Genomic DNA, 20,584 nt, shown 5'->3' on the forward strand with positions numbered 1-20,584 from the left:
TTCTTGTGGCAAAGCTATACGTTTTACAATCACACTATGTTGATCCGCTGCTTTACACTAATGGGACTTTTTACTGTTCACATTAAAGTGTTACTAAACCCACAACAGTAAAATCAGTCGGTATGTGCAGTAAAGCACGCTTGTTATACTAACTGTGGGGAAGGGGTTAATCCTCTGCATTATGTAAAAAGGCTGTTTAATCCTATCTTCTTTTATACTCCCTTTTTTCCACTGTCCAATCCATCTCCTGATAAGATAGAGCTTTTGGAGTCACTCTGCACACGCTCAGTTTGGTGTGTATTGCTAGAGAGTTTTTTTTTCTCTTAAGAGGGTGCATGTGATCAGCACAGGGCCAATCAGTACTGTCCAGATAGAGAATCAGGGGTCCTACTGTCATAGGACAGTCAGAGTAGAATGAAAACTCCTCCTATAAGCTTTAACCAGACACTAATAGAAGTCACAAGACTGCTATATACTGCTGATAAGAAAAGGTATTTAACAGTTTATATTTGCTAAACGAATTAAATTTCCATATTCTGCGTACTGTGGGAGACCAGATACAGTGAATGCAGGGTCCTGGGTTTAGCAACACTTTAAGACTAATTCTGGGTGAAAGTATATCTACACAGTTGTCTCTGGGACTTAAAGTGAGGAAAAATTGTGAGTGGCCACCAGAACAGAAATCGAGGGGAAAACTTCCAATTAGGACAATTGCTTCTGTGACAACTGAGATCATTTCTTGCACTTTTAAGAGATTTCCTATCAATTCTTACAAAGCAGGACGTGAAAGAAAATTCCCCAAAAGGCACAGATTGCAAAAAAAAAGCTAGCACGTACACATGCATTCAATACTTTGTTTTTAGATATGTAGTTTAGATCTGAACACATCAGCATTATATTCTATGGACCCATGCACACTGGCCCATATTGGTCCAGATTGTGAAGCTGTGTCAACTAAAAATTGAAAATCTGTGTTTAGAGACCTGTGTATGGGGTGTATTATATTTTACGTTATGCTATATGCAAGTACACATTTTTGCTAACAATTAAATGCACGCAGAGCAAATGTACTCCTTTGAAGCTGCCTGCATCCTATCAAAGAAGGATGTTAGGCAGTTGTAGCTGCCTGTATTCCAGCAACAAAAGACACTGGGCAGCAGGAGCTGCCTGAGTTCATGCAACCAAGGACACTAGGTGACAGGAACTGCTTCTATCCTAACAATGAAGGAATCTTGGCTTAAGGATCTGTTTCCTAGCAAACAAATAGTTGCCAACTTTCTAACAACCAGTAGGACCAATATGGTATATTTGCACTATACGCTGTACGCTGTACACATGTAAACAGTAGCACAAACATTACATGTGTACAGTGTATGAACATAGGCTATTTATATGTAAGCCATACACCCTGTGTGCATGGGACTTTAGCCTAAGTGACACTATTTAGTCCCAACTCTCCTATAGCTACATAAACTGCACATAGTTGCCCTTTAGGTCTCTCGTTTCTGGAAGCATTAGCTTTATCACTACTGTGCTTTTTCCTGTTACTACATTTGTGCCAGCTCTCTCTCTCTCTCTGTCTTCTGCAGTCTTTTTTTTCATACCATCTGTATTCACTCATCATCCACATCCCATCTATTGTGATTCCTCTTATTTCTTGTTAGGTCTCCATCTTCTTGACCACTGGGAAAATGAAAAAGTCTTTGACTATCATGCCATCTAACACCAATGTATGCAATGCCATTGATTTCCTAAACAAGCAAAGGCTGTTCACCTTGTAATGTGAATATTCACTTTGCAAAACGAATGTTAGTGAGCAAGGATACTAACTTTCAGTAACCAATCGTATTTCAGGGAAATGTAAAAAGACGAATTTTTTCCATCCTCTACTCCCTTAGAAGATCATTTCCAGTGTGTTCACGTTAAATACTATATTACATTGACTAAAGTCACTATATATGTTCTGCCACTGGCTAATATTATTAAATATAATATTGTTTGGCACAAACTATGACACCAACTAATGTAATATAATTTATCACTGATTATCATAGTGACTTATGTCACTGTACAGAATCTCTTGACAACTCATACTAACTGGACTGGTTTTGAATATAACATCTCTTCATATATAAATTGCCAAATGTCAAGCTGGATAATGTCTCATGATATATATATATATATATATATATATATATATATATATATATATATATATATATATTAGCTGAATTACTATAAGAGTTAGGAATGTTTACACAAAAAAGTGAAGATTCTCCTCAAATATCCAATTATAGGGATAAGTGAATTCCTCTTTATTCTGTACATGATTGAATAAATCAAAGTAGATCTTCATTTTTTCTGGATGGTCATACATTCTCGACTCTTCTAGTAAATCAGTCTTAGTATATCACCAACCAGTAGAAGAGAAGCAGCAAGTGGAGTCCCCTCTACCCCTCCTAAAGTAATCGTCATCAATTTAGCCAAGGTATTGATAAAGTAAGTGCACTGGTCCAGGTCCTCTTTTACTATTTGAATGGTTTCTCTAATGCCACACTCTCTTTTCTATTTAACAAAGCAAATAAAGGCAAATGGAACAATTTAACATAGCTTGCTTCTAAATATTTCACCACCACTGTACCTCTTGTATAGTATTCAAAATCTGACAGTTCTTTGTTTTGACAAGATTTTGACAATCTTTATTTTGTGTCTGATTGTATTAGTGTTCATGTCTCTGTAGAAAAACAGTCCCCTCTGGCACCACTATCAGTAGTTTATAGAATGAAAAAGACAATCTTATATTTTATTTTCCATACATTTCCATTTCACGTCTGCTGTAGTACAAACATGCCCAAACCCAGCTGCCTTTTGGGACCTTCGATTTACCCTACCATGCTTTAATTATCATCATTAGGCAGAACATTATATACTCTAAGAAACATTAAAGGGTTAGTTCACATTTACCAAAAAACTGCCTATCCAGATAAGGGGCAGCTGTACATAAAAACATGCAGTGCACCTTTGGCTAAAGTTGAATAAATCCTTTGGTATGGGTTTAGGCCATTTAGGTGCCTCATAAAGCCTGACTGGAAAACTTCTAGGATGTGCCTCAGAAAAGCTTAGTGTTACTGCTCACCTTCACCATCACAGGAGAGAACTGTCAAACTATTTATACAGTACATACATATACAGAGGGTGATTTGAATGACACACATTACCCGGAGAACCCTATGCAACTAAAAAAAAAAAAAATATGCCTGACTGTAACAGTTGGATACTGTCAGCACCAAATAAGTTTCCTTTTGTCCAAATACATAAAATAGAGTAATTTCTCATATTTTTTTGCCTCACTTTGCTCTATTCATGCTTCATTCACTAACTAAAAGTACTGCAGCCCTTAATTATAAGTACATCTACATTTTTTCCCAGCAAATCTGACAACTTGGACAACGTGGAGTCCTCCTAAAACAGCTTCCTGTTATTATATGGCAACATTGCTTCACTACTGCTGAATTCAGAGCAGAGTTGCAATTTTCATGTAGGCTGTGCTTGCTTTCACTACAGTGGGATGAAAAGATTTTGCAGGTGACATGGCTATCAGCATTGTCACTAATCATTCACAAGCCTGTTACTTGTCAATCATCACCTGTCCACACCTAGTCCCGCTCACTGCATTCTGGATTTATAGAACTGTCTCTGTTGATGAAACCCTTTCATTGTGAGCTGCAGACTCTACACCAGTGGTTCTCAACTCCTGTCCTCAGGGCCCATCAACAGGCCAGGTTTGCAAGATAACTGAAATACAGCACAAGTGATAACATTTGTTGCTCAGTGATTGCAGTATTCTAGTCTGCATCTCCCCAAGGTAATACTTAAAATCTGACCTGTTGGTGGGTCCTGAGGACAGGAGTTGAGAACAACTGTTTTAGAGTCTGCAGCTCACAAGAAGGAGTGGTGTATGTAAAAGCACATATAAAGGAGTTTTTTTTTAGAGTAAGTAAGGAATGTTTGTTTACTTTATAAGGCTTGTGCATCTCAACAAGTACTTGGATTTGGTACTTCACACTGTCATACCAGAATATTTAGTTGTACTTTAACATATTCATCTGGACAAGTATATATCCCTTTTTACACAATCTTATGTCAAGGAAAAAGCAGGACAGTTCACACTGGATTTTAGTACAAAGAAATGTAACTTTGTATGCAACGCAAAAGCCTAAATTAACTTTGCAGTCAAATCAAATTGTTAAGCAAAGCAGAAAACATAGTAACATGCTATATTTCAAAATCGTGTCTTACTATTACTGCAGTTACATTCATTGTAAACTCAAAGCTGTCCTGTGTTTTAAGTCTGTTCTATTGGCAGACAGGTACTGCCTATGCATACCTGTGGGACTGAGAATCATGATATATACTGTACATTATTCATTCTAATTTAAATACATGATTGCTGGCTCTAAAATTACCTTGAAGTGATTGTAAAGTCTCTTTAAAAAAAAAAAAAACATGTTATACGTACCTCCTCTGTGCAATTGGTTTTGCACAGACCAGCCAGAACCCTCCACTTCTTGGGTTCCTCTTTGCTGCACCTGACCGCTCCCTCCTATTGAGTGCCCCCTTAGCCAGTAGCTTTCTAGATGGGTACCCAAGCCGAGTCAAAGCTCAGTGTATCAATTTAGACATGGAGCCCTGACCTGGTCCCACCCCATGTCTCCCCTGATTGGCTGACAGACTTTGATTGACAGCCATGGGAGCCAGTGGCACCACTGCTGTGCCTCAGCCAATCAGGAGGAGTGTCTCGGATGGCCAAGGGACACTTGGATATCGCTGGAGAGAGAAGGGGCTCAGGTAAGTAATTAGGAGGTTTTGGGGAGGCTGCTACACCTTTACAACTACTTTAGGTTCAAAATGTTGTACAATGTGTACCGTAAATGATACATTAAGTTTAATACTTGGTTTGGCTGAAAAAGCAAACATCAAGCAAAATCTTGTGTGCTGCCTATAAAAAAACTAATTCAGTCAACTGCACATGCACATTGATACTTTCATTCTTAGCAAGTTGCCAGTATGAGAAGTTCCTTATATCCTGGTGACCAGCACTGGAGTAATATTAGCACTCTTTGACTGTTCACAGTAGTGACTTCGTACCATCAACGTGCACATGTGCAGGAATTGGGGGGTGATATAACCCCATAACAAAACAGCAAGATATATATGCAGTGTACAGAATGTGGGCTTTAAACCTTGGCACCACTTATATGTATCCTTGTGTTTGTACTGGGAGTGCACTCAACAGTGTTCTCCTATCACAGAGACAGGGCTCTCACTGAGAGCTCCAGGTCTCATACTAACGATTGGGACCTGGAACCCCTGGTTATAGATCACCTGATCACTGTAAAAGCCTGAGTGATAATCCATATGTTTTCTTTATCTTCTGAAATGAGAGAAAGATACATTACATCTTTATCTCCTTGCAGTGGAGAAAGAGATAAACATGCAACAAAAAATAAGAAAAAAAAGCTACATGAAGGATTGATCTAGGTCAGGGCTAGGGTCAAGGTAAGGGCCAAAGGTCAAGGACAGGGTCAAATGTTGGGTCAAAGGTCAGAGTATATTTTGGGTAGAATTTTCCAAAATATTTTTAAATTAGTATCAGTGTCAGATAGTGTCAGAGTCAGTATGTTTTAGGTAGGATAAAAAAGCAAAATGCGCACCATAGTTTCTGGGTCCTATGATGGGTACAAACAGCAAATAACTTACACATGTAGTATTGTTGTGAATGTGATCATCAAAAGTAGGAAAATATAGATTTAAATATCTGGGCCAATTTTCCTTTGATAATAAAAACAAAACAAAACAGGAGATATCCATTACCAGTTACCAGCATAGGGAAGCTCAATTTGTCCTGAAAAAATAATGTATAATCCACCTGAATACACATAGTAGTTGCGATCATATGTCCAATTTTACAAATACATATCAAACTTGCAAAATTGGGTCAGGGAATTAAAGTTTGTTTTACTCTCCTTCGTGAAGGGATCAAATCCAGAGATAGGAGACTAGCTCACACCCCCGTTTGGCATGGGCCAAGATAGGACAGGAAGTGAATGGAAATCTGATCAATGTACACAGACATAGGAAAAAATATTTTTAATAAACCACGGTAGTGTTAGAATTTCATATAATGTTTTTATTGTTTTCTGTACCTTTCTGTAGTGGTGCTGACTGAGTCTTTTATTTCTTGTGCTGGCGATATCTATCTTCAAATACAAAAATAAATATTTTGATTAATTTAGCTTTTTATTTGTATGCTCACACACATAGTATTCCCGAACACATGCACCTCTTGTCCTGTATTTTTTGTTAGATTTTATTAAATTTTTAGGGATAGAAATAAATATACACTAAACATCCAAATACACAAGAAAAATCAAATAAAAAAATTGTTTAAAAATGTTTTATTGACATCTCCCAGCATACAAGCATTAAGCCCCGTACACACTATCAGATTGTCTGCTGAGTTTTTCCTTCAGATTTACCAAAACCATGTAGTAGAAGGGCCTGCCTGATTGCATACACGTTGAATTTCCTAAGGTTTGACCTCATATTATATGGTTTTGGTAAATCTGAAGGAAAAACTCAGCAGACAATCTGATAGTGTGTACGGGGCTTTACTATCACAAATAGAACAATTTAACAAAAGAAAGTCATTTTTTGCTTTGTCTAACTGGAGCTCCTTATTGAGATGATTAAAACAAATCATCACATGAGTACACTTGAATACATGGAAAATAGGACAGAGCTTCATAAGTCAGCTTCTGAGCTGGGAATATTTGGTGGGGTAAAATGAGAGGAGTCTGATAGGAGTCACATAGGAGTCTGGAGCAGTTTGAACCAGCAGTATGATTAAGACTATAATACTTCATAATCCTCATATACATTGCTTGTCAAGGTGTTACTAGACTCTTGGCAAAACAGAGCCCATTTACCTAAAATAAAATGAACTATAACTGTGCTCTAAATTCCTGCAGTTTTTCTCTTATTAAAACACTGTGACTGATCTAGTAATTACAACTAACAGATTCCCCCTTCCTATAGTTTAGGGGAATTTGTGCAATGGTCTGCATTAGTATCTAAAGAAGAGATCATATTTCAAAATTAACTTGTTATAGATATTAAAGGTAGACCAAATCAAATGAATGTTTTTTGTACATTTCTAAATTAAACTATATATTGTTTTTACAGGTCCAGGATGCTTTCAGATGTCGGCTTAGAAATTGTCAGGATCCAATAAATGCAGACTCCTCAAGTTCCTTTCCAAATGGACATGCTCAAATTATGGTTAGTTTTCATAGATATACTGATATTCTGACTATATCATGATGATCTTGTATGATAAGTTCTAATTTAAGTGTGCAGAAATTATAAACATAAATCATTTATGATTTAAATGTATAAATAATATATTGTCTCATGTAACTATGGATTCATTTTCAAAATTTGTAGAAAAAGAAAATACTGTCTTCACTTTTAGCAGCATATTTTTAAAGTACAGGTTCACCTTAGATTAATAACATCCCAGCCCACTGTCCTATGCTACTACCCTCCCACACCATTCTGGTGCCTGCTTACCTCTTTTTGAGCAAAAGTCCTGGATGACTTAACTCCAATGTAAAAATGCATATAAAAGCAAAGGAGAAGACCTTAAAAAAATACAAGGTTGAGGGATCATCATCAGCATTCAGAATTTATAAGAATGCAACAAGAAATGTAAGGGTGCAATAGGGATGGATAAGATAGAACATGAAAGACACATAGTGGAGGAGAGCAAAACAAATCGTGGACAGACTATATTGGCCCCATAAAGAATGAGGAAGGACATCTGGTTACAAAGGAAGGGGAGATGGGGAAGGAATTAAATGTATTCTTCTCCTCAGTCTTCACGAGGAAATCGGGGGGCTTCAGTAACCAAAACTGCAGTGTTTATCCTCATGACGCATCACAGGAAGCACCTCTATGGTTAACAGAGGACAGAATTAAAATTAGACGTGAGAAACATAACATTAATAAATCACCGGGACGAGATGGCTTGCACCCAAGAGTACTTAGGTAACTCAGTCAAGTAATTTCCAGACCATTGTTCCTAATTTTTACTAACAGTCTACTGACTGAAATAGTACCAGTGGATTGGAGAAAAGCCAATGTAGCATCAATATTTAAAAAGGGCCCAAAATACATCCCTGGGAATTACAGACCTGTTAGCCTAACATCAACAGTATGTAAACTCTTGGAGGGGATAATAAGGGACTATATACAAGATTTTAGTAATGAGAACGGTATCATTAGCAGTAATCAGCATGGATTCATGAAGACTTGCCAAACAAATCTATTAACCTTCTATGAGAAGGTGAGTTGCCATCTAGATAATGGAAGGCCCGTAGATATGGTGTATCTGGATTTTGCAAAAGCATTTGGCACAGTTCCCCATAAATGTTTACTATACTAAATAGGGTCATTGGCATGGACCATAGGGTGAGTACATGGATTGTAAACTGGCTACAATCGTGAATTCAGAGGGTGGTGATAAATGGAGAGTACTCAGAATGGTCAGGGGTGTAGTGGGGTCCCCCGGGGTTCTGTGCTGGGACCAATCCTGTTTAATTTGTTAGTAAACAACGTGGAGGATGGGGTAAACAGTTCAAGCTCTGTATTTTGCAGACAATATTAAGCTAAGCAGGGCAATAACTGCTCTGTAGGATGTGGAAACCTTGCAAAAAGATCTGAATAAATTAATGGGGTGGGCAACTACATGGCAAATGAGGTTCAATGTAGAAAAATTTTAAATAATGCATTTGGGTGGCAAAAATATGAATGCAATCTATACACTGGGGAGAGGACCTCTGGGGGAATCTAGGATGGAAAGGGACCTGGGGATCCTAGTAGATGATAGGCTCAGCAATGGCATGCAATGCTAAACTGCTGCTAACTAAGCAAACATAATATTGGCATGCATTAAAAAAGGGATTCATTCCAGAGTTAAAACGATAATTCTCCCATTCTACGAGACTCTGGACTGGCCGAACCTAGGGTATGCTATCCAGTTCTGGGCACCAGTCCTCCAGAAAGGATGTATTGCAAATGGAGTGAGTACAAAGAAGGGCAACAAAGCTAATGAAGGGTATGGAGGATATTAGTTATAAGGAAAGTTTGTGAGCACTGAACTTATTCTCTCTGGAGAACAGACACTTGATGGGGATATGATTTCAATATACAAATACCATACTGGTGACCCCACTGGTGACTCCACAATAGGGATAAATCTTTTTTTGCAAAAGGGAGTTTAACAAGACTCATGGCCACTCATTAAATTAGAAGAAAAGAGGTTTAACCTTAAACTATGTAGAAGGTTCTTTACTATAAGAGTGGCAAGGATGTGGAATTCCCTTCTACAGGTGATGGTCTCAGTGAGGGGCATCTAGTTTCAAGAAACTATTAGATAAGCACCTGATCGATCACAACATACAGGGATATACAATGTAACACTGACATATATCATACACATAGGTTGGACTTGATGGACTTGTGTTTTTTTTTTCCGACCCCACCTACTATGTAACTATGATGATGTCAGTCTCCCATGTGTTTACAGCCCCAGTGAAGAAATTTTCTCTGTGTTGCCCACAAAGTAACCTTTTATTCTTGAATTAGGCCTTACTCCTTTGATACAGGTATAGTCCATTCAAATCTATGGAAAGTTACTGTAGGTGTGGGTAGCATACGACAAGATTGTTAGGAGGTTGTCACTATTGGAATGAGGTAAGTAGGCACCTGGTTAGATGGTTAGCTTAGAATAGAATAAGGGCTAAGGAGGAGGGCTGGGGAGCTTTTATTCCAAAGTGAACCTGTTTTTTTTTTCTGACCATGCTATGCATTGCAGTTTACCAAAATAAGGTTTTGAGTCACACTGTGATTTGTATTGTCATTTTTCCAAATTAGGACCTTAAATCAGAATACAATTTGTATTGCAGTTTGCCCTGGGGAAACACAAAAACACTTGGCTCTGCCATTGCTTTTTTTTGAATAATCACACATTCCCCATTTTGCATACTATACGTATTTACATTGCAGCAGCCAATCACATGTGTGATCTTCAGTATATTTAACATTTATAGTAGAAAATAATATGACAAAAAACTATAGTAATTTTGTACAAGTGTATACCACTTGCAAAGTGTACATATTACCAAATGCATGTAAAAACATTATGCTGTGCCCACAAGTAGCAAATCAAACTATATTTTATATAATATTTTAAAGCATATGTTTTCTTGTAAAAGACAATGTATGTTTTTTTTATATTAATCAACACGGTTGAAAAATGACCTTGCACTCTCCAGGGGTCTCCTTTCTCAAAATACTCAGGAAAGAAATCTGACCAAGATCATCAAGCATACTTCATTAAAAAATAAGCATTCAAACCGCAGACATGCACATTTTCCATTCTTAATAAGATGTCTCTTTGTTACAAAAACATAAATCCTGCTGAATAATAACAACATAAAACAAGGGACTATAAAGGAGGAAAATAGGGCATATAAACTAAACAAAAGGTTCTGAATGTCAATCAAAATCAGTTTTATCACATAAAGAAGGTCGAAAACAAAAATAGCAAATGATTTATCATTTTAAGTACAAGCTTTAATTGTTGGTGCAGTTTTTTTTTTTATTAGATCCTAATTAGGATCATGTTATAGAAAAAAACAGCACTGCACCTCTTCATAACCAGTCAAAATTAATCTTTCAATGATTTGTCTATATTAAACGTATTGTAAAGTTAACTACTCTTAATGAGTTTTTGAAAAATGTGTTATTTAATAAGTCCATTTGTTTAGGGTGTAATATGTAGTTGTATGTAAAATTGTGTCCAAAGTTATTAGGCCACGTTTCCAAGTTTTCCATAAGAAAAGGGTTTAGCTTATTGCAATAAAGATCTATAGTAATATCTTTTGGTTGATATTAAACAACAGTGCAAATCTTGATTTAATGTCTTAAATCATGAAATAATAGTAGCGAACTCAGCTCCAGCCAAATGGTTTTCACCAGTTACAGCCTGGCTTTAAAGAGCGTATAGCCAAACCTACTATGCGCAAGGGCGTGAAGAAAATTCAGGACCAATGCCTGCCCCCCACAACTCTCTCATGGCAAACTTTTTGCTCCTAGAGCACCTGGAATGAGTGAGACTCTGGATTCCAATATGGTGCCCACAGAACATGGGCCTACCTGATGGGACATGCTTTATCTATCCCTTAAGGATGACTGTCCACAAATCTTTCTACCTGTGAGCCCTCTCTGCGCAGGGCTCAGATTCCTTAACATGAATGCAGCTTCCTAGCTCTGACTGGCTGCCTGCACTGCCCTCAGATCAAGGCTCCAAGGCCTTCTCTGCCTCCTTCTTGACCAAAGACAACCTGCAGGCCTTATCTACAATGATTCAACAGATGTTAAGGTTGGAATTAACAGAGCTACAAAACACAGTGCCACAACTCTCTGTCTGGGTAGACACGATGGAAAGAGGTCACTTATCCTTGGAAGATAGACTCTCCCAGCTCAAAACCAAATATGCCCTCCAGGAGCAGCACCTTCTCACACTTTACATCCATGACCTGGAGAACAGAAGTCAAATGAACAATCTAAAGCTGTGGGGAATCCCAGAGGTGACCTTTGATTGGGACCTCAGAGCCATGGTGTTGGCCATCCCCAATAGGGTGCTGGGCAGGGAGGCGGGGGAGGTTCTCAAGTTGGGCAGGGTCCATAGGATTCAGAGAGAGAAACCCCTGCCAGTAGACAGACTCAGGGACACATTCTGCAGGGTCTCCTTCTATAATTCTAAAGAAGAGTCCTTGCACAAGGCCTGGCCCTTGGGCCCAGTTTAATTTGATGGGGCTTCCATTCAAATTTCACATGACCTGTCACACAGTACATTCCAAATGTGACGTTGTCTTAAGCCATTGTTGGACTTGCTTGACACAAAAGAAGTCTGGGAATACCCTTTCCAAATTCTTACCTGGAAATCTGCCACCACCTTATGCTACAGGAGCTTATTGGGTGTTCCAACAGATACCAGCTGTGCAAGCCCTAGATTTCAGTGGAGATCCCAAAAGAGCTGCCCCCACTGCAACCCTAGCAGGCCGAATCCTGCTTATCCCTCAATAAAGCAACCGGCAAGGCCCAACAGTGAGCAACAGTGTGCAATAGCTGGACCCAGGGCCCTCTACTCTCAGTGAACACTGTTGTCTCAGAACTCTCTATCTCTCAGGGGAATCTGCTACAGGCTACAGTCAGGTTGACATCATAACCATTGTTCTCCTGTCTGGCTGCATGTGATGCTGTTAACCAGGCCTAAGTCATAGGACCTCTCTCCTGGGCTGGTCACCTCTCGGCTCTCCCACCCACCAGTCTTTCTTATGTTTTGTTATGCTATATTGTAGGCCACACATGCAAGGCACATTACAGAGGTTAATGTAATTTTTTTCATTCTATACGGCCCTACACAAATTATTCTTGCCTTGCTATACTAGTATTTGCTTAATATATTTTTTGAAGTGGGCCCAGACTGGTGTCTTGTGCCTCCCAGATTTATGACACACTCTGTTTAGATAAATTGTTTCTGCTTTTTAGTAACCCTAATTTTGTGGTATGGACCATATACCCATTCTAGAGGGTACACTCCTGGAGTGTGGGGTAGATGGTCCTGAGATTAAGGCAGCCTAAAGTTCTACCCAGGCCTGAGCATGCACTATGTGAGAGGGGGGCTCTTTTACCTGTTGTTGCTGACCATACTGGGACTAGAACCCTAGGTCTTTTCATACACTAAAGAGTTCCTTGCTGTACCGTCCTAGGCAGCGACATGATATTGGATGATGGGGAGTGCCCTCTGAGCGCTTCCATGGGTCAATATGCAGTGCATATTTAATTACCACAACAGACGTTATGATCTCATAGTGAGATTTTTTCCACTTGCTATATGGAATATAGCAAATGGAAAATATAAGATCATAATGAATTCCTTGTTTTTCTACTGGTATGTGTCAATACTTTTGAGAACTGGAGCAGGGCCCCAGTTTACCTGTCATTGCTGCTGCCCATGTCTGGGGGTTGTGACCGGTGGCTTGGTGCAGGGGGTGGGTGGGTGCAATGGGTTGATTGGGGGTCTAACTAACAATTAATGTAAGTATGTCCATGCAATATTTATCTATGCTGATGGGCATAGGCAGACCCTTCTCCTCAGCTCTTTTGTGTTGCCTGCATCAACTTACCTTGACAGTATTTTGATTCTCATTTTCAGGATGCCTGGCCCTTTTGTTTCCTTTCAGGGCATTTTACATAATTTTGTTATGTGTTGTGTCTCTCCCATGCTTTGGGCGAGTCACAAATGTGGTATGAAGGGATATCTCACTAAACAAGCAATGAAATAAAAAAAAAGCTTGATCCCTGCAGCTCCAACAAAAGCTGGACCAGTTGCAAACCTTAATATGTCTCACAAGAAATCCTTATCCCTTGCTTTGGCAGCTGAACTCAAGATTCAAGGAAGAACCTGGCATTTCTCAGCTTATATAACACTAAGTCTTAGCAAACTTATAACAAGTTTGGTAATAAGCCAAGAAGGTTGTTATCCTGCTCCATCAAGGAATTTACTCTCAAAACTACATTTCCTATGTAACTGACACTAAGGGTAGGCACAGCCACACCTCATCACAAACCAGTTCTGCATTTCAAGAGTACTACAGTACCTTGTATAGTCTTCCAGGTCCATCGACCCCTGACAGTTTGAATTAAAAGCTTCAACAAATTCAGGACTACCTGACTTCCTTGGGTCTCCCGGCATCAATGGCCCCTGTGTGGATAGGGCATATCATAAAGTAGCCACCTACATAGATGACCTTATTATTCATAACTTTTCCTACGGTGATGTTTTCAAACCTTTTAATTGAATTCGATAAATATGAAGAACTATCAAATACCACAAGTCAGAAACTTGGAATATCTCCTTGACTCCATCCTGTGTGGTTCACCTATGTAGAGAGTTTCCCTTTCAGTTGACAACCTTCCACATGAATTTACCTAGGCACAAAAATGACCTATCCTTAGACAAGGTCTTTGAAGCTACATTCCCACCCTTGCTACACTCCATAAAAAAGGATGGTTGAGCATACTCACACATACACCTGGTTTGGAAGGATGACTATCCTAAAAATGACTGTCATGCCTAGCGTGCTTTACTTTATCCAGTCTCTCCCAATCTCAATCCCACGGAGCTACTTGAAAGCACTCATGAAAGAATTCCTCCAATTTGTTTGGGCGCACTCATCCGTGAATTTCTCACTTTTATCTTTCTATGCCCAAGCTGTATCGTGGCATAGCATTCCCAGATCCACTAAAATATCTTCAAGAGACTTACCTATCCAAAGTAATTTCCTGGTGCAGAGACCATAAATATAAGCAATGGATCTCATTGGAGCAATCTAACATATCACATTTGATTGTTTCTCTTGGATCCACCAGACCCTCTTGATGGACTATAGGGGACATTCGCTAATAGGTCCAACCCTCTGGGCCCTTAGAGCAGCCAATAAATCTGCCATATTACTATTGTAAGCTTCCCACCTCACCCCAGTCATGAGAGACCCAGAGTTCCCAGCTGGAGTCTATAGTAGGAGTTTTAGACAACTCCTATAATTAGGACTTTGTCAGTAATTTGGGACCAAAAAACTGCTCACTCACTTCAACACATGTTCAATCCCCCTCTTAACCAGTGGCAGCTTCAAAAATTGTGCAGCTACTTTCCTCAGTCAATAAGAAATGTAATCATTTTGATTTGGAAATGTCTTTCGAACACCAATGCATGGACTCCTCACTGTTTGCTCACACGTTCTTAGCCTTGTAGCCTTCCAGCTCCTTGCTCTACCTGCAGAGGACTTTATGCCCCCATTTTTACTCAAATGGGAAAGAGATCTTGGGAATTCATTTTCCCACACTCCAAGAAAAACATATAAATGAATGTGTCATGTAAGGGCTACATTTTTAGTCCAGGAAGTAAATGATGACTATGGTTGATGCCTGAACAAAGATATTAGGTTCCTCCAAGTGAGAAAGGAAGGTAAAGACATTGTCATAAGTAGTGTTACTAAGTCTCTAAGACCTAATAGGGTCTTGTGACTGTTTAACTTGCACATAATGTATAAAGCACGCACTTAACAAAAAAAAATACTGTTAGGTCTGCTAACATAAATCCCAAACTGTACTTCACTTATTAATTAAATATATGCAATAGTTCTACATATTTTTTTCGTATTTAATTTGATTCATTTAGCATTATTATTATCACTTTGCACTAAGAAAATGGTTTCCTGCAATTTAATTGGTTTCTAAAAAAAAAAATATTTTACTTTATCCACTTGTATATGATTACTTTATCTTTAGTCATAATTTATTTATTCAGATGCTCTTTTTTAGTGTACTGATGAAAGACAGAAAAAGTTACGTTATAGCTGTCCCAACTTTAGTAAGCTTTGCCAGGAGCTAAACTGCAGGATCATTCTAAGTACATAATACACCCTGCGGATTTGTACTGAAATGCCCATAGAATTCCACAGTGTATCTCAATCTCCTTATTTACTGTAGGGGTAATGTACTAGAGTGAATTAAGTAATGTGGACCTACATTTTCCAAAACATCAAATCATTTACAGAAACTGTTCCCTTTTTTATTTATGTTCATACAAGTGGGTGTTTTAAGTTTACTTCATCTTCTTTCACTTGATTTCATTTTAGTTAACCACCCGCCACTGACCATTAAACACTATTGGCTTTTGACTGCTCCTATTTTTTTGCATTTGTTTTTCTGTTCTCTTCTTGTCTCTTGTGTAGTTTTATTTGTATGTTTCTCTTTTGTGTTAGCCTAAAACAATGTGTTTGTTATTATTTCAATAGAAAATTGCTGACACTTTCTGTCTCTTTTTTACAGTTTTTGTTCCATTAGTTTCTTTGCTAGAGGCACTTGCTGTTTTTTTCAGTGAATCATTATATTTGCTGCAACTTTCTTTTATTTGATCAGAATAACATTTGTATTTATTTATTCGTAATACAATAAGGAAAACAAGAACAAAAGCAAAATAAATAAAATTAATTATGAACAATTTTAGGCTCATAGAATCCCATTTTACAGTAATTTTATTAAAAGCTTATGATTTACAAGGTCAGTTTAATATTTGTCATATTGTGCCTTAACCCTCTTGGTGGTATTCTGAGTGTGGCTCGAGGTTACATTTCAGTATCATTAACGGTAACCCCGAGCCACACTCAGGATTGCATTGCAGAATTCTGGTACAGCATACTTACCTTGTCACTAGGATCCTGCGATGTCTCTGCAAGCGTTGCAATGCATGGGGGCGGAGCTCGGCGGCAAATTCAAAAAGTACAAAATACAGAACACATACAGTACACTGTAATCTTACAGATTACATTACTGTATCAAATCGTTTCTCCTCCCTTGTGTTCCTAGTGCTTTGTCTAGTGCCCTGCATGCATTTTTATATTATATATACTGTTCTTTCTGCCTGGAAACTTGAGATTGTCCAAAGCAAACAAAAAGTATCCCTTTACATCAAAAGTGGTTTTAGACCAGCTAGAATACAGAGGTAGTAAATTAGACAACTTTCAGAATTGAGTGATAGTGAATCGTGGGGAAATTCATTTTATTATTATATTATTATGTTTTATAAATATTTATAGTTATTTATTATATTATAAGTTATGATAATGTGTTTCAATCATTATCATACCTGGGATGTCTACTAGACTCTTGTTTGGGCAGATTTAAGTGTGTTATTACTAAGAATTACAGGCCTACAATATAAAACGCCAAATTTCTATGCAAAACAATGTACCACTTTGAGATTCAAAAATCTGACATAATCATACTGCCAGAGAGGCTGCTGTACTCTACAATGATCATTGCAACATTATTTTTTGATGCAGTTGATTGTTTTAAATTATCGTCTAAACCTGCTACTCTACTGGGAAAAAACTCTATCTGAGAATAGTATTCTTTAGTAATTCCAGTGCAGTCCACCAGATATTCCAACTGGTATGGCTAGTAGGAGGAAGTGTGTACTGCTCTCTATTATATTAATAACAGCCCTTCTACACATTAGCTTTTTGTTGAGGTTTAAAGGAGAATCAACCTCTCCTAAAAATTACAGAATTGTCCATGTGATTGTGTGTGTGTGTTATGGGAAGATTAGGTTTTTGGCTGCCCTGATGAACTGGCAAACCTTGTCTTTTGGACGTCTTAACTCTTCCTTTATTGTCACATGTCAGATCTTCCTCCTGTTAAAAAAAAGGGGGGTGTTGTGCTGATAACTTACATACAACATTCCCTGCTTTATTTCGCAAATTTAAGTTCACTATTCAACCTGCTGGAAAAAGAGGTATTTTTTTGCCACACTCAGAACTTTTTCATTAATAAAAATGCGTATCTATTATTTAAGTTTAACACTTGAACCTATACTTGGGGGGCTAGTATGTTGTACATAACCTCCTGTTTTGGCACATTCTACCTGAATTCATTATTTTTTTTAGGGAACCTTTAATCTAGAAACACTAAGCCATACTTAAAGGGCAAATGTATGTACTCTGGACCCTTCTGCTATAAGGATATAAGCCTATATGCCTGGTATACTGCGGTGGTATCTAAGACAATACAAATTATTTTTCTAAAAGTAGTTTCAAAAAATGGCAGAGCAGCTGGTATTTGTAGATGTTTTCATTATACACATTAGCCCAATCTAGTTCAATTCACACCTTCTATAGAGAGATGAGGGAACAGTGTAGTGTAATGTATATGTAACCAAAGGGTTTATTTAGATTAAAGTTGATCTATTGCCAACTCAGTAAACTTTAATATGTATTAGGTAAATTTATATTGTGAAATGTATTTATTACCTATGACTTCCAAAGCTTTGTATTTGAGGTTACCAAGGGCTTCACACAGAGTTTCTAAGAAAAAAAAAACTTTTTTTCATACCACATAATGCAGGTATGCAGCATATTAACTCTAGCAATAAAGCATGGCAATATTTTCAACCTTATCGGGCTCTTTTTCAAGCCAGGAGTCTATATAACATATACACGCAGGGGGTGCTGTGGTAATTGTGTGCAGCAGTCCCCATAGGTTAGAACAGTGCAACTGCTGGTATATCCCCATTTCTGATCAGGTGTACAGAACATGTAGGGGGCATGAACAGTTTCCTGGAATCCCTTCTCAGTCAGTGCCTATATTATTACTCTGTGACCAGACAGGTTTGCAAAAAAGGAAACATTAGGATCAGTTTATCAATAAACACAAACAAAACTCATTTACTCATTTCTCATATTCTTAGAGCGGCCCATCCAGCTCTAGTTGAAAGTGGAAATGTCCACATCCTCCATCCCTCTCTGAGATGATCTCTTTTCTTAACGATCATATGTCCCTTGAATATTTGTTTTCTTAACCACTTAAGCCCCGGGCCAATTTGCAGCCAAAGGACCAAGCCCCTTTTTGCGATTCGGCACTGCGTCGCTTTAACTGACAATTGCGTGTTCGTGCGACATGGCTCCCAAACAAAATTGGCATCCTTTTTTTCGCACCAATAGAGCTTTCTTTTGGTGGTATTTGATCACCTCTGTGGCTTTTATTTTTAGTGCTATAAACAAAAATAGAGCGACAATTTTGAAAAAAATACAATATTTTTTACTTTTTGCTATAATAAATATCCCCCAAAAATATATAAAAAAAAAAATTTTTTCCTCAGTTTAGGCTGATACGTATTCTTCTACATATTTTTGGTAAAAAAAAATGCAATTAGCGATTATTGATTGGTTTGCGCAAAAGTTTTTAACTAGTAATGGCGGTGATAAGCGATTTTTATTGTGACTGCGACATTATGGTGGATGCATCAGACATTTTTGACACATTTTTGGAACCATTGTCATTTATACAGCAATCATGCTATTTAAATGCACTGATTCCTGTGTAAATGACACTGGCAGTGAAGGAGTTAACCACTAGGGGGCAGTGTAGTATTATGTATGACGTTATGTGTTTTTTTTTATTGTAGGGGGCGTGGCCTGGCATTTGATGTCACTGATCGTCCTTCCTTATAAAAGGGAAGAGACGATTGGTGACAGCCACACAGGGAAGCACGGGGAGAGGTTTGTTTACACAGACCTCTCCTCGTTCTTCAGCTCTGTGACCCGATCACGGGACACCAGTGGCGATCGGGTCCACTGGTCCTGCAGCCACGGTCACAGAGCACAGGACCGGGTCAGGAGCACGCCGCTTCCATAGGATGATATTCTGCCTGGTATGGCAAGGTCCTAGAAACAAACCAGTGCCATACTAAGCCCAGTATGATGCTGCTCCCTAATATATGCACTTGCTATACCTAGCATCTGATATTCTTATTAGTTACATTATCAGTGGATTGCACCATCTAATTGCCATCTTAGTGCCTCGATTACATATTGCTCCACAAATTGGTCACCTTATGTTAATGTTTACGTATAAGCCATTTTAGCATTGTGATGCATTCTACTATACTCATGTGAATTTTATTTGAAATGTTGAAATAACAATGTATGGTAAAAAACAAACACACACACACACAAGTCCTTTATAAAATTGTCATTTTGTATTATGCATAGGCTATATATACATGCAGATGTGAAGTGAAAGACTCCATTTTGTAAATGATGGTAATCAGTAACGACTGACTTCTGTAACTGAGTGCACCTGTTGTGAATAGGTTTATTTGCTAAGCACTGACAGCTTAAAACAATCATGTCACCAACCTGGAACATTCTAGCTGAATATATGATGGAAAAAATATATAAGCAGAGGTATTTTACAGAGAAAACTGCTATAGAATAATGACATTCTATGCAAATAATTACTTTTCCTACTTTCTACAAAAGTCATGCTTGTCTGTGTCCCTCCAGTTAATTCTTTATTTTTAATGCCAGCTTCACTGACCTATAGGGTGGCCCGGGGGAAGGTAAGGGACTGGATCAAGCTTACCTTTTACAGAAAAATACATTGCATATTAGTTTACATAATTCAGCTGGATGCAGGTCTGGATCTTTTGATCATTTAATGGTAAGCTCTGCTTATATGTTTTTGTCACACAATGTTTCATTATATTTGTTTTAATGACCCAGGGTTGTGGCAGGCTAACTTTCCGATGTCATTAACTAGGGCTGAAAGTTAGAGTCTCATTCTAGCTGGAACAGGCATGCACGGTGGGAAAATTTGCACTTCTGTTATAATTCGGCAGTTTGCAAAGCATTAAGGGTCTTCTGAGACCACTTTAACACTTTGTAGATTTTTATTGAATTCACCTTTAGTTTCTCCTGACCAGGCAGACAGAAGAGTATTTGTAAAAATTCATAAACCTGGAAAACAGATGAAGGAGATATATGGAGCAACAGAGCAGAATACAGCTGTTATTTTTCTAGTGTAGACTTTTTAATAACTATTGTTATTATTA

General features: G+C 38.1%; 1 protein-coding gene across 4 annotated transcripts in view; it reads left to right on the forward strand.

Annotated features, from left to right (window-relative positions):
* Nucleotides 1-20,584, forward strand: part of ADGRB3 (adhesion G protein-coupled receptor B3) — a 1,271,667-nt gene that overhangs the window by 1,171,219 nt on the left and 79,864 nt on the right. For all 4 annotated transcript variants that reach the window (XM_077487874.1, XM_077487872.1, XM_077487875.1 and 1 more), the window contains one exon: nucleotides 7,246-7,341. In XM_077487874.1, the coding sequence (XP_077344000.1) occupies nucleotides 7,246-7,341 (96 nt within the window). The remainder of the gene's footprint in view (nucleotides 1-7,245; nucleotides 7,342-20,584) is intronic.

Source organism: Lithobates pipiens, unplaced genomic scaffold (genome assembly GCF_037356315.1).
Source record: "Lithobates pipiens isolate NorthernLeopardFrog02 unplaced genomic scaffold, aLitPip1_a1.2 Scaffold_18, whole genome shotgun sequence".
Lineage (NCBI taxonomy): Eukaryota > Metazoa > Chordata > Amphibia > Anura > Ranidae > Lithobates > Lithobates pipiens.